The following is a 12,067-nucleotide window of genomic DNA, read 5'->3' on the forward strand; positions in this document are numbered from 1 at the left end:
ATCAATCTGGACCGATCTAGGTTTGATCCCAGCATCCCATTTGGTCCCCCCGAGCCTGCCAGAAGTGATTTCTGAATGCAGAACCTGGAACCCCTGAGCACCTCGGTGTGTGGCCCAAACAAACAAACAAAAAGAATTTAGGGGTAAGGTCATCTCCAAGGCAAATCACCACAAAACAAGCAAACAAGCTAAGGGGCAAGATAGAGTTGAGGGGTCAAAGTGCTTGCCCTGCTGGCACTGACCTTGGTTTGACTCCTGGACCCCAGAGGGTCTTCTGAGCACCACCAGAAGTGCTGAACCAGGAGTAAGCCCCAGTGTTAACAAAACTAAACAAAACACCCAGAAATAACATATCTACATCTAACTCTCTTACCATGAATTAATTCCCTTAAGTGTCTTAAAAGCTAGTCAGGAGATTATGGCTGCAGTGGGAAAAGATGCATCAAGAGGCAAGAAGTCTGCTGGCTCCAGAAGTCCGTGGACCACAGGGACCAAGACCAACCACCCTGAGACCCCACGCCATCAGCAGCACGGCACACACAGCTTCGGACTTTACTTAAGACCTCAATGCTTTACTCCCAACTCATTGTTTACCTGCTTGGGAGCCTGGATTGGGACTAAGAGGAGAGAGGGAAACGGCCCCACGGCCCTCCGTGCTGGTGGGACCCAAAGCAGAATCAGAGGAACAGGTGTAGGAGTTGAAGGCAGGAAACTGCTGGAGATTTTCTAGGGGAATGTGGACTTCTGGGTCTGGAAAGAGAGAGAGGAAAGGTTGGGCATATGCAGAATTCCTTAAATACATATATATATATATATATATATATATATATATATATATATACTATAAATGTATCATATTTTTTATATAAATTTAAAAAAAACCACTTTATTTTCTGGACCATACCTAGCAGTGCTCAGGGCTTATTCCTGGCTCTGCACTCAGGTATCACTCCTGGTGGGGTGCAGGGGGCCCTCTGAGATGCCAGAGATCAACCTGGGTCTGCCGCATGCAAGACAGGTGTCCTGCTGCTGAAGGCGCTCTCTCTGGTCCTAGAATTAGTTAAATCTTTTTCGACAGTCAAAGCCAGGAAAAATGGATGCCCAGGAATTTTCAAGGAGAGACATTTTGTCCTTTTTAAATTTAACTTTAGTTCTTCTGGCAGGTCAGGGATCAAGCCCTCTACTACTTAACAACCTCCTCAGCCCTAGACCGAAGCTTTAAAATTCGTATTTGGAGACGAGGCACGCCTCTCAGCAGCAGAGGCCGAGCCTTGCCTTACCAGGGCTGGGTTTGATCCTGGCCTTGCAAAACCTGAAACTATTAAAAGTTTTAATTACCATTACTTTACAGTGTTTGTCTGTTTGTCCCAGCTCCCCTAATGTCTTTATTTGGATATCAAGCCTTGGGGCCATCGTGAGAATACAGCAGGCAGGGAGCTTGCCTTGTACTGGGCTCCCCCAATGTTCGATCCTCAGCACCACATCCGCAAGGTCTCCCAAGCTCCACCCAGAGTGATCGTGGAGCAGAGTCGGGAGTAAGCCCTGAGCATCAAGTGTGGCCCAAAAATAGAACCAAAGGAATGTAAACTCGTAAGTTTATCTATTATATTAACTAATATCTATAACACTAAGTTATCTATTTGTAATTACATCTGGGGATTAATTAAATTATATTTTCCTCTGTACTTTTTTGGGGACATTTCCGTAACTTAACAAAATCAACTTAAATCAGCCTTGGCTAGACACAGGCTCTTCTGAATGCACAAAACCAGCCATGGTCTCAGCCATGTCCCAAGAAAAGAAGCCAAGCTTCCGCTCCCAAAACACCACTCGATATTTTGATTTATTTTGTTTTGTTTGTTTGGGGACCACCCCTAATCAATGCTCAGGGTTACTGCTGGATCTACACTCAGGAATCAACCCTGGTAGTCCTCAAGGGACCGTATGGGATGCCGAGGATCAAACAAGGGTTGGCTTCCTGCAAGGCAAATGCTCTTCCCACTCTACCATCACTTCAGCCTCCCATCAGTTTTTGTAAACATGCAGGACATGAACCAAACGGCTCCACAGTGGTAGGATACATGCTACTTAAAAATGTATTTTTTGCTTAGCACATGGAGTTAATCCATTATTTCCTGGAGCCTGAACTAGCACATTACATTACTTTAATCTCCTAGAGTCAATGAAGCTTATACCAGAGACCATGCTTACTGATCTGAGAGAGTTCTGAAAATGTTGATTTCCTTTTTTGCCAATCTTTTGCTATACTGGCCCTCTCTATTATTTATAGTTTTGGGTCCACACCTGGGGGTGTTGTATGGAGGAAACCATACAACGTGGAGACTGAATTTGGTTGATTAAGCCCATTGAGGCCAGAGCCTTCTTAGCCTCTGAACCAGACCCTTTGGATGTACCTGTTGTGGAGAGAAACGCCCTCTAATAAAGTTAAAAGAGATGTTGGGGGGTCGGAGAGACAGCATGGGGGTAGAGTGTTTGGCTTGCATGCCGAAGGACAGTGGTTCAAATCCTGGCATCCCATATGGTCCCCTGTGCCTGTTAGGGGCGATTTCTGAGCATAGAGCCAGGAGGAACCCCTGAGCGCTGCCGGGTGCGACCCAAAAACCAAAAAAAATGGTAGCTAGGCTCTGCATCCTGACACGGCAAGCTAGTTCCGGCTGCACAACTCAGTAGGTGGGAGAGGCTCACAGAAAGGGATCCAACACCCACCAAACACCTGCCAGTCGGGAAGTGTGACCCCAGGCAGCACTGAAGCTTGAACTTGGATGCCCCAGCTAAGAGTCCGTATGCAAACTCCACCACCTAACGGTAGAGATACCCACCAGCACCCAGCAAACACCACATACAGGTGTGCGCAACTGTTTGGCATGAACCACAAGGGGATGGAGAAGGGGAAGAAAAATACATTTCGTCGGGCCGGAGAGATAGCATGCAGGTAAAGCGTTTGCCTTGCATGCAGCAGATCGGTGGTTCGAATCCCGGCATCCCATATGGTCCCCTGAGCCTGCTGGGGGAGCAAATTCTGAGCATAGAGCCAGGAGTAACCCTGAGCTCAGCCAGGTGTGACCCAAAAACAAACGAACAAAATACAATTTGTCCAGAGAGTGCCCAACTCAACTGTCCCTAGCATTTAGGATGTATCTAATTTTCTTCCCTAAAATAGGTGTTTTCACCCACTGTACTAGAATAAACTGAGTTGTGCTCTTTTTTGTTTGTTTGTTTTGTTTTTGGGCCACACCTGGCGGCACTCAGGTTCCTCCTGGAACTGCACTCAGAAATTGCCGTTGGCAGGCTACCATATGGGTTGTTGGGAATCAAACCAAAGTCTATCGCCGGGGTTGGCTGCATGCCAAGCAAACTGTTTGCCTTACTGCTGTGCTATCACTCCGGCCCCAAGGTATGCTCTTAACCAGGTATTACTTTGCACATATTTCATTTCAGTCTCAACTAAGCTTATGAAGAACTCGCAAAACTTCCATTTGAAGAACTGAAGAAATGGGCCAGATAGCTAGCACCAATGAGTAGGGCACTTGCCTCGCAAAGGGCATACCCAAGTTCATTCCTGGCATCCCATAGGATCCTCCAAGCACTGCCAGGGGTAATTCCTAGGCGCAGAGCCAGGAGTAACCCCTGAGCATCACACACCAAGATACGGCCCAAAAACCAAACGAAGAACTGAGAAAATAACGGGGAAGGCGAGGGAGGGGACACCACAGGGCTCACAGCACTGAGAGGGTGGTGAAGGGAAGTGGGGGCTCCAGGGGAGGCAGAGTGCCAGGATGATCTGTGCACACTACTAAGAGGATTGTAAGTTACAGAGCCTAGCATTAAATAAGAAGGAGAAGGGGTCAGAGAAATAAGTGATTCGATGAACTGAATGCCCAGCTTGGATCCCAAACCACATGGTCCCCTCGAACACCTGAGCAACCCCCCCAAGTGTCGAGAAACAAGCAGTCGAGTTTGCGCTGAGAAGGGAGCCAAGCAGTGGCGCTCGAGCCCGAGGACCTGATGCCCAACAGGCCTGCTCCAGAGCAGGACGAGGCCGAACGACACTCACAGCGGCCCTGCTTCTTGTTCTCCTCCATCTCGATCCTGCGCTCACGGCGGCGCTCCTCCCGGGCCTTCTTCTGGCGCTGACGCTTCCGCTTCTCAATGTCATCTGTGGGAAGGTCGGGGCGTGAAAGGCAGGCCCAGGGCGACCCAGCCCAGCTCCTTCCTGAGGACCGACAGCTAAGGCCCAGGGACTGGATCAAAGGTCTGAGCCTACCACGAGGCACTAAACTCAAGATACTACTACTTAGCTTCTCCCGCCCTGGGTGTCTCCTCAGAAGACTTCCTAATCCCGTTAGAAAGGGGCAAAATGGGGGCTGGAGAGATAGCATGGAGGTAGGGTGTTTGCTTGCATGCAGAAGGATGGTGGTTCGAATCCCAGCAACCCATATGGTCCCCCGAGCCCGGCAGAAGCGATTTCTGAGCATAGAACCGGAGTAACCCGAGTGTAGCTGGGTGTGACCCAAAATCCAAAATAAAGGAAGGGAGCAAAATAGGGGCCATAGTGGTAGCACGGCAGTAGGGCGTTTGCCTTGCAAGCGGCCAACCCAGGAGGGACCCGGGTTCGATCCCCGGCATCCCACAGGGTCCCCCAAGTCTACTAGGAGCGATTTCTGAGCGCAGAGCCAGGAGGAACCCAAGTGCCACCAGATGTGGCCCAAGGAGACGGGCAACATAACGGCATTCTCTCTTTTCTTCTCTCCCCCTCCTCCCTCCCTCCCTCCCTCTTTTCCCTCTTTCCCCTTTTCTCCCACCAACCCTCCCAAAAAATAGAGCAAGAGCCTTCTCACCTGAGAATATCTCGAGGGTCTCCCTGGAGACCAGAGGCGGCTGAAGAGCCAGCTCACAGATGCTGAACTCGCAGGTGAGCGGCAAGTGCGAGAGATACCTGTGCCGCTGGCGAACATCCTGCAGGCAAAGGGACCCACGTCTGACTCCGGCGGGCGGAAGGTCCACCCACCCTCCCAGAGGACAGACTGCACACCAGACAGCAGCTGGCGGGGCAGGGCCCAGAGGTAAAGTCCTGGTAAGGCCAAGCACGAATTTCCAGCTACTCAACAACATGGTGGAGTAAGTGGCCAAAACTCAGTTTTTGGCTTGTGTGGCCAATGAATGAATTTCACTGAACTTAACCTGATGCTGGTTCATGATTTTGTACGTGTTTTGTTTTTGGACCACACCCAGTGACGTTCAGGGGTTACTCCTGGCTAAAGCGCTTAGAAATCGCTCCTGGCTCAGGGACCATATGGGACGCCGGGGGGATCAAACTGGGATCCATCCTAGGCTAGTGCGCCATCGCTCTGGCCCCACTTGGGAGCTTTTCGGTATGGGGGAAACTTGGGGCCATCCCATGCAGTGCTCAAGGACCATACATACATAGGTGGTACCAGGGAACAAATCAGGACCAGGCAAGACCCCAGCACGATCTCTCTGGTCCCTGGTGGCAATGCATCTGAGAATCACTTGCAAAATTAGTAAAAATTGGGGGCTGGAGAGATAGCACAGCGGTAGGGCGTTTGCCTTGCAAGCAGTTGACCCAGGACCACGGTGGTTCGAATCCCAGCATCCCATATGGTCCCTCATGCCTGCCAGTAATGATTTCTGAGCACCGCTGGGTGTACCCCCCACTTCAAAAAAAATTGATAGAGCCAGTTCTTCAACTTAGCCAAAAACATAAATATAGTCCGTCAATTCCAGTTTAGCGATTTCTTTTCTTAGGGGTACCAGGGCTTGAATTTGAGTTCTCACAGATGAGTCAGTTCCCTACTGGCACACTGCACACCAAGTTTAATATCTGTCTCATCAAGTTTAATATTCTTCTTTGTTCTTTTGTTTATTTGGGTGCCTTACTGGGCGGTCCTCAGGGTTTGCTCCTGGATCTGTGCTCAGGGATCACTCCTGAAGGGAGGGGGTAGGACACCATAACGGGTGCTGGAGATTGAACCCTGGTTGGGTGTGTGCAAGGCAAACTGTACGCCCTGGTTCCTTCCTCTCTGGGGCTGAGGAGATAGTGTGAATGGCTGGAGCACCTGCTTTGCCGGGATGAGGTCTAGGTTCAATACCCAGCACTGCTGGGAGTGGTGTGGCCAAAAGAACTTAAAATCAGGGGCCGGTGAGGTGACGCTAAAGGTAAGCAAGCGCTAGCCAAGGAAGGACTGTGGTTCGATTCCCCCGGCATCCCATATGGTCCCCCAAGCCAGGGGCAATTTCTGAGCGCTTTAGCCAGGAGTTAACCCCTGAGCATCAAACGGATGTGCCCCTCCCAAAAAAAAAAAGAACTTAAAATCAAACAACAGCAACAACCAAAACAAAATAATAAACATCACGGGCGTGGCTAGGACTAGTTCAATGAGGGAGAAAGTGCTTTGCAAGCACGAGATCTTGAGCTCAAGATCCAGTATCTAGGGCCCGGAGAGATAGCACAGCAGCGTTTGCCTTGCAAGCAGCCGATCCAGGACCAAAGGTGGTTGGTTCGAATCCCGGTGTCCCATAGGGTCCCCCGTGCCTGCCAGGAGCTATTTCTTTTTTTTTTTTTTTTTTTTTGGTTTTTGGGCCACACCCGGTGACGCTCAGGGGTTACTCCTGGCTATGCGCTCAGAAGTCGCTCCTGGCTTGGGGGACCATATGGGACGCCGGGGGATCGAACCATGGTCCGTCCTAGGGTAGCGCAGGTAAGGCAGGCACCTTACCTTTAGCGCCACCGCCCGGCCCCGCCAGGAGCTATTTCTGAGCAGACAGCCAGGAGTAGCCCCTGAGCGCCGCCGGGTGTGGCCCAAAAACCAAAAAAAAAAAAAAAGATCCAGTATCTACCCTCTCAGCCCCAAAAGGCCAATCCCTGAAGTGTGGACCGCCAGGCCCATCTTAAATGAACTGGATGCATGCTCCCCGCCACCACCACTCACTCCTACAGGCAGGCCCTTCCTTACCTCAGACATGGAGTAGCCCGCGATCTCCACCACCGTGGCCGAGATCCACTCGGGGCTCTGCTCCAGGCTGCCATACTCCCGCACCAGGCAGCGCACGTTGATGGGGTGCAAGAACATGTACTGCCCGTCCTCCGCTGAAAACAGGGGCCATCACACACCAGCCAGGCCAGACCCCGACACCCGGCCCTCCTCCTCCTCCTTCTAGCTTCTCCCTCCACAGGCTGAAACACACGGCACACCTAAGCCCAAGAGTCAGAGCGCCCAGCGCCCTCTGCTCGGGGCCAGGCCATGCCTTGGGGGTCATCCCTTGGCGACCTCCCAGGGTCTCCCCGTCTGCCCTCTGCCCACTCACCCTGGTAGAAGTAGTAGCATGGCGAGCTGTTCAGGTGTGGGGAGGCCAGCTTGGGGAGGGGCTCCTGCGGACCGGAGGCACAAACCAGATGGTCACCGGCGAACTCTGGGTCATCGCAGGCCTTGGCGAGCCTGTCGGGTTCCGGGTCAAACGGGGCTTCCTCTTCCTCCACGAGAGGAAGAGCAGGAGGACAGCGAGGCGAGCCCAGAGAACAAACCTCGGTGGTTTCTTCATCCAATGCGGACAGATACTCCAGCACACCCTGTGGGACAAACTCGTCAACAGAGTGCACAGGGCAAAGGTCAGGGAGGGTCAAGCTCCCAGAGGTCCTTCTCTGTTGCCACATTCACCGACCCAACACCTCCCAGCCAAGGCCATTCAGTCACGGTGAGTCCTCCCTTCCGAGCTCTCTTTCATGTCAGTAGGAAGCAGAGTGGCGCGGCAGCAGCACGGGAAAGAGCAGCCATGTTGTCTGCGAGAGAAAAGCCCACTGACCTCGCCGGGTGGAAACACAGACGCCGTTCCCAGGGGAGCCACCAGCACCAGTTGTTCCAGAGCGGCCACGACGCCTGGGATCTCCTCTTTGCTCTCAGCCAGTCCGGACAGGGCCGTTTCCCGGGCCTAGACCGCCAAAGGGAAGATCAGAGAAACTCCAGCTTCCACAAACAGTTGAAAGGGCGAGAATGGGGGCCAGAGAACTATAGCATGGAGGTAAGGTGTTTGCCTTTCATGCAGAAAGGTGGTGGTTTGAATCCTGGCATCCCATATGGTCCCCTGTGGCTGCCAGGGCGATTTCTGAGCATAGAGCCAGGAGTAACCCCTGAGCGCTGCCGGGTGTAACTCACCCCCCCCCCCCAAAGGACGAGAATGACAATAGCAGGGCTGGAGCAACAGCACAGCAGCAAGGTGTTTGTTTTGCCTTGCATGCACCCAACCTGGGACCGATCCCCAGCATCCCATAGGGTCCTCCAAGTCTGAGTGCAAAGCCAGGAGTAACCTCTGAGCCCCCATGGGTACAGGGGTACAGGGGTTTGGGGGGGGGGGGGATAGGGAACAAAACCCAAGAAACAAGAATGACTGACAATGGGGCCAAGGTTAAAAGGCAACAACAGCCCCACGGGCAGAGTTAAGCTGACTTAAGAGCAAAGAACCTGGGCCTGGGCCTCAGCAAGGCACACTGAGAGCAGGACGTAAGCACGAATTGTTTTGGGGGGCTGAAGAGAGAGTTCATGGGCTGCGCACATTTTTGCATGCTGGCAAGCAAGAAACAACGGTTCTATTTGTATGGTCCCCTGAGAACCGTTAATAGCAGCCACCAGTCACTGTAACAGGAGTCAGCCCTGTGCCTTGCGGGTGATGGCCACCCACCCCCAAGGGGAAAAAAATCATACCCGACAGTTATAAAAGACACTAGCCATCATCAAGAAAAATCAAGAACAAATGGTTTTTTGAGCCATTTCTGCCTTCTTCCATCCGTGCATCCGTGTTAGAACCCAGGCCTCACACTTCAAGGCTCGTCCTCTACTGCAGACCTACACCCCTGCCTGCCTTAGACATGAAGCTCAGGAACTTCCCCCGCCACCAACCTCCACAAGACGGTCCGGCCCCAACGCCCCTCACCTTGAGCTCCTGGAGCGCAGCCTCAATGAAGCAGGACTCGGGGCCGTGCTTCTCCGCTGCCAGCTGCTGCTCCAGGGCCACTTTCTCCTCCTGCACCACCCGATGCAGCACCTGCTCCCGGGACGCCAGCAGCAGCTTCGAGTACTGGCTGTGCTGCTCGTCTAGGAGAAAATCAGGAGATCAGACGCAGCGGCACTCCAGGCTGGCCAGAAACACTGACATGGCTTCCCCGAAGGCCAGGACGGAGCAACTTAACGTGATCAATAATCATACAGAGCGATGTCACTATGGGAGCAGTAATCACAGCTGCGTTTAGGACTCCAACTCCCTGTGCTCTTTCTCCAGTCACTGAGGTACACTGATGTACAGTGATTTGAGGTACGGGAATTTAGCCTTTGGCAAGCTAGTATTTCAAAAAGAGTTGTGGGATACTAATAGGTTAGAGAAGAACTTACAGAGCAGTTCAGCTCTTTTGAAGGGGGCCACACCCAGAAGTGCTCAGAAACTAGGGTCACTCCCAGCAGTGCTAAGGAACCCTGTGATGGCCAGCCTTGAACCTGGGCTTCCTACAAGCAACGCTCGCTCTCAGCTGGTTTTGCTGTCTCTCCAGCCAGCTCAATTTCTTCTTCTTCTTTTTGTTTTTGGGCCATACCCATTGACGCTCAGGGGTTAGGCTATGTGCTCAGAAATCATTCCTGGCTTGGGGGAACCATATGGGACATGGGGGGGGGGTCAAACCTCGGTCCGTCCTAGGCTAGCGCTTGAAAGACAGACGCCTTACAGCTGGCGCTATCGCTCCAGCCCCAGCCAGCTCAATTTCAAGTTTAGTTCAGTAAGTTAGTTTTTCATTTTGCAGGGTGTGTTGAATAGTGTCTGTCACTGTGCCTGGTCTAGCATGTGCCATCAGTAAACTTGGGAGCCTGAACAGGAAGGAAGACTGGTAGCCAAAGAATAAGGACCAAGGGTACAGATGGAGTGAAGAAAGGGAAAAAGGACTCTCTCCCCTATCATCTGTGCAGAAACGAAATGAGAACCTGATGAAAATGGTGTTTCAATCTCGGGGTGAGGGGAGATTTCTCAATAACTGATACCTAAACAACTGGCTCTTAGATCCAGTCGCATACCTTTTATAAAAAACATTTCCATGGGCCCGGAGAGATAGCACAGCGGCGTTTGCCTTGCAAGCAGCCGATCCAGGACCAAAGGTGGCTGGTTCGAATCCCGGTGTCCCATGTGGTTCCCCGTGCCTGCCAGGAGCTATTTCTGAGCAGACAGCCAGGAGTAACCCCTGAGCACCGCCGGGCGTGACCCAAAAACCAAAAAACAAAAAAACAAAAAAAAGAAAACATTTCCAGCCAGACCCAGTTCCATTCTGGTACCTCGGTCCCTCGAACCCTACCAGGGTTGACTCCTGAGCTCAGAGCCAAGAGCAGCTCCTAAGTACTGCTAAGTATGGCCCGCCCGTGGCCCGCCCTGAGATGTAACCCTATGAGGGTGAACCCTTTTGGGACGGCCACTTTCGCCCCCAAATGAACAGAACCCACCTCCTAGATGAATGGGGTGATCGACGTTCATCCATCTAGATTTGGGCAAAGCCACCAAGACCCCCTTCTCCCTCTTCATCAGTCGCATGGTGATGGTATCACCAACCACATACTGCCGGGACTCGTTGGCGACGACGCTGTAACGGACATTGGATGGGTGACGCAGAGGGCTGGCCAACGGGGGCCAAATCTAGCCAATCCACCCCGCCTCACCTCTTGAGATCTTTCTTATGCACGGAACTATAGCAGATGGGGCATTTGCTCCAGGTCTTCTCGCTCAGGGAGAGATAGTGCAGGATGCAGGCCCAGCAGAAGATGTGTCCGCAGCGAGTTATCTTGGCTGCAGTCGGTGGGTATAGGCATATGGGACAGGATGGCACTTCATGGCTACAGATGCGCTAAAACCAACACAGTAGACGCTGCACCCAGCACGAACCGGGGCCTGCTCGAATCCGAGCCTCTCCTCCCCAGCCCCCGCCTTCCGCATCTTCACAGAATTGTTCCACAACGCAGATATGCAATTGATGATGATACGGCTTGATAGAAACGATGGCAGGGCTGGAGACAACTGAGTGCTTGCCTTGCCTTGCATGTGGCCAATGTGGACCCCCAGGAATGATCCCTGAGCACAGAGCCAGTCGTCATCCCTGAGCACTACTGCGGGCGCACACGCGCACGCACACGAACACGAATCAAGAGTATTTTCTGTATTTTTTTAACAGTGATTTTTTTGTTGTGTTTTTTGGTTTTTGGGTCATACCTGGCAGTGCTCAGGGGTTATTCCTCACTCTTCAGAAATCGCCCCTTGCAAACTTGGGGGACCGTCTGGGCTGCCAGGGATCGAACCACCATCTGTCCTGGGTTGGCCACATGCAAGGCAAACACCCTATCGCTGTGCTATTGCTCTAGCCCATCTTTTATTTTTTTTACCATAAAAGAAAAGAAATGGGTCACAGTGCAGCTCAGTGAAAGAGCACTGGCAATCTCAAGCCCCGTGGACTTAATCCCTGGTACACACGTATCCATATACGTACCCTTTTCATCACCGGATGATCCCATTTTAAAGAGGGGGAGACTGGAGACAGTACAGTGGGTACAGTGCTAGCCTTGCCCACAGCTGACTAGGGCTCAACCCCCATCATCCCATACAATGTCCTCCTCCAGCCCCCAAGTATTGGCAGTGATTCATGAGTGCAGAGCCGGGAGTAACCTGAGTATTGCCGAGTGTGGGCCAAACAAATCTAGGACATATACACAAAGTCATAAAATGGACCCAGATGTGACTTCCTGGGAATTTCCAGTGAGTTTCAGTGGGTTTGGCTCGGCTTTGTTTTTACCTAATGCCAGCGGTTTCTCCTAGGCCTTCCTTCCCAGATTATCTTAAGGATTTTCATGGTAAAGGATTCGGAGTCATCCTTCTGAAAGAGCCTAAGCTGTAAGCCGTGGGAGCATGAAGAGATCAAGAAGGTACCTGGAGACCCTGACTCCGACGGAAAACACACACACAGCAGTGGCTTTAACTGGGGGGGTCCTGCTGTCATGAGGCTGAGACCTAG

The 12,067-nt window shown here is 52.1% G+C and overlaps 1 protein-coding gene across 1 annotated transcript in view; it reads right to left on the minus strand.

Moving 5' to 3' along the window:
• RNF10 (ring finger protein 10) overlaps positions 1–12,067 on the minus strand; it is a 32,823-nt gene that overhangs the window by 6,462 nt on the left and 14,294 nt on the right. The window contains exons 5-13 of the mRNA XM_049767779.1: positions 10,725–10,909; positions 10,512–10,648; positions 8,968–9,128; positions 7,843–7,968; positions 7,348–7,609; positions 6,996–7,129; positions 4,860–4,977; positions 4,076–4,177; positions 595–750 (exon numbers count right to left, since the gene is read on the minus strand). Of these exons, the coding sequence (XP_049623736.1) occupies positions 595–750; positions 4,076–4,177; positions 4,860–4,977; positions 6,996–7,129; positions 7,348–7,609; positions 7,843–7,968; positions 8,968–9,128; positions 10,512–10,648; positions 10,725–10,909 (1,381 nt within the window). The remainder of the gene's footprint in view (positions 1–594; positions 751–4,075; positions 4,178–4,859; positions 4,978–6,995; positions 7,130–7,347; positions 7,610–7,842; positions 7,969–8,967; positions 9,129–10,511; positions 10,649–10,724; positions 10,910–12,067) is intronic.

This window comes from Suncus etruscus, chromosome 2 (genome assembly GCF_024139225.1).
Source record: "Suncus etruscus isolate mSunEtr1 chromosome 2, mSunEtr1.pri.cur, whole genome shotgun sequence".
Taxonomy (NCBI): domain Eukaryota; kingdom Metazoa; phylum Chordata; class Mammalia; order Eulipotyphla; family Soricidae; genus Suncus; species Suncus etruscus.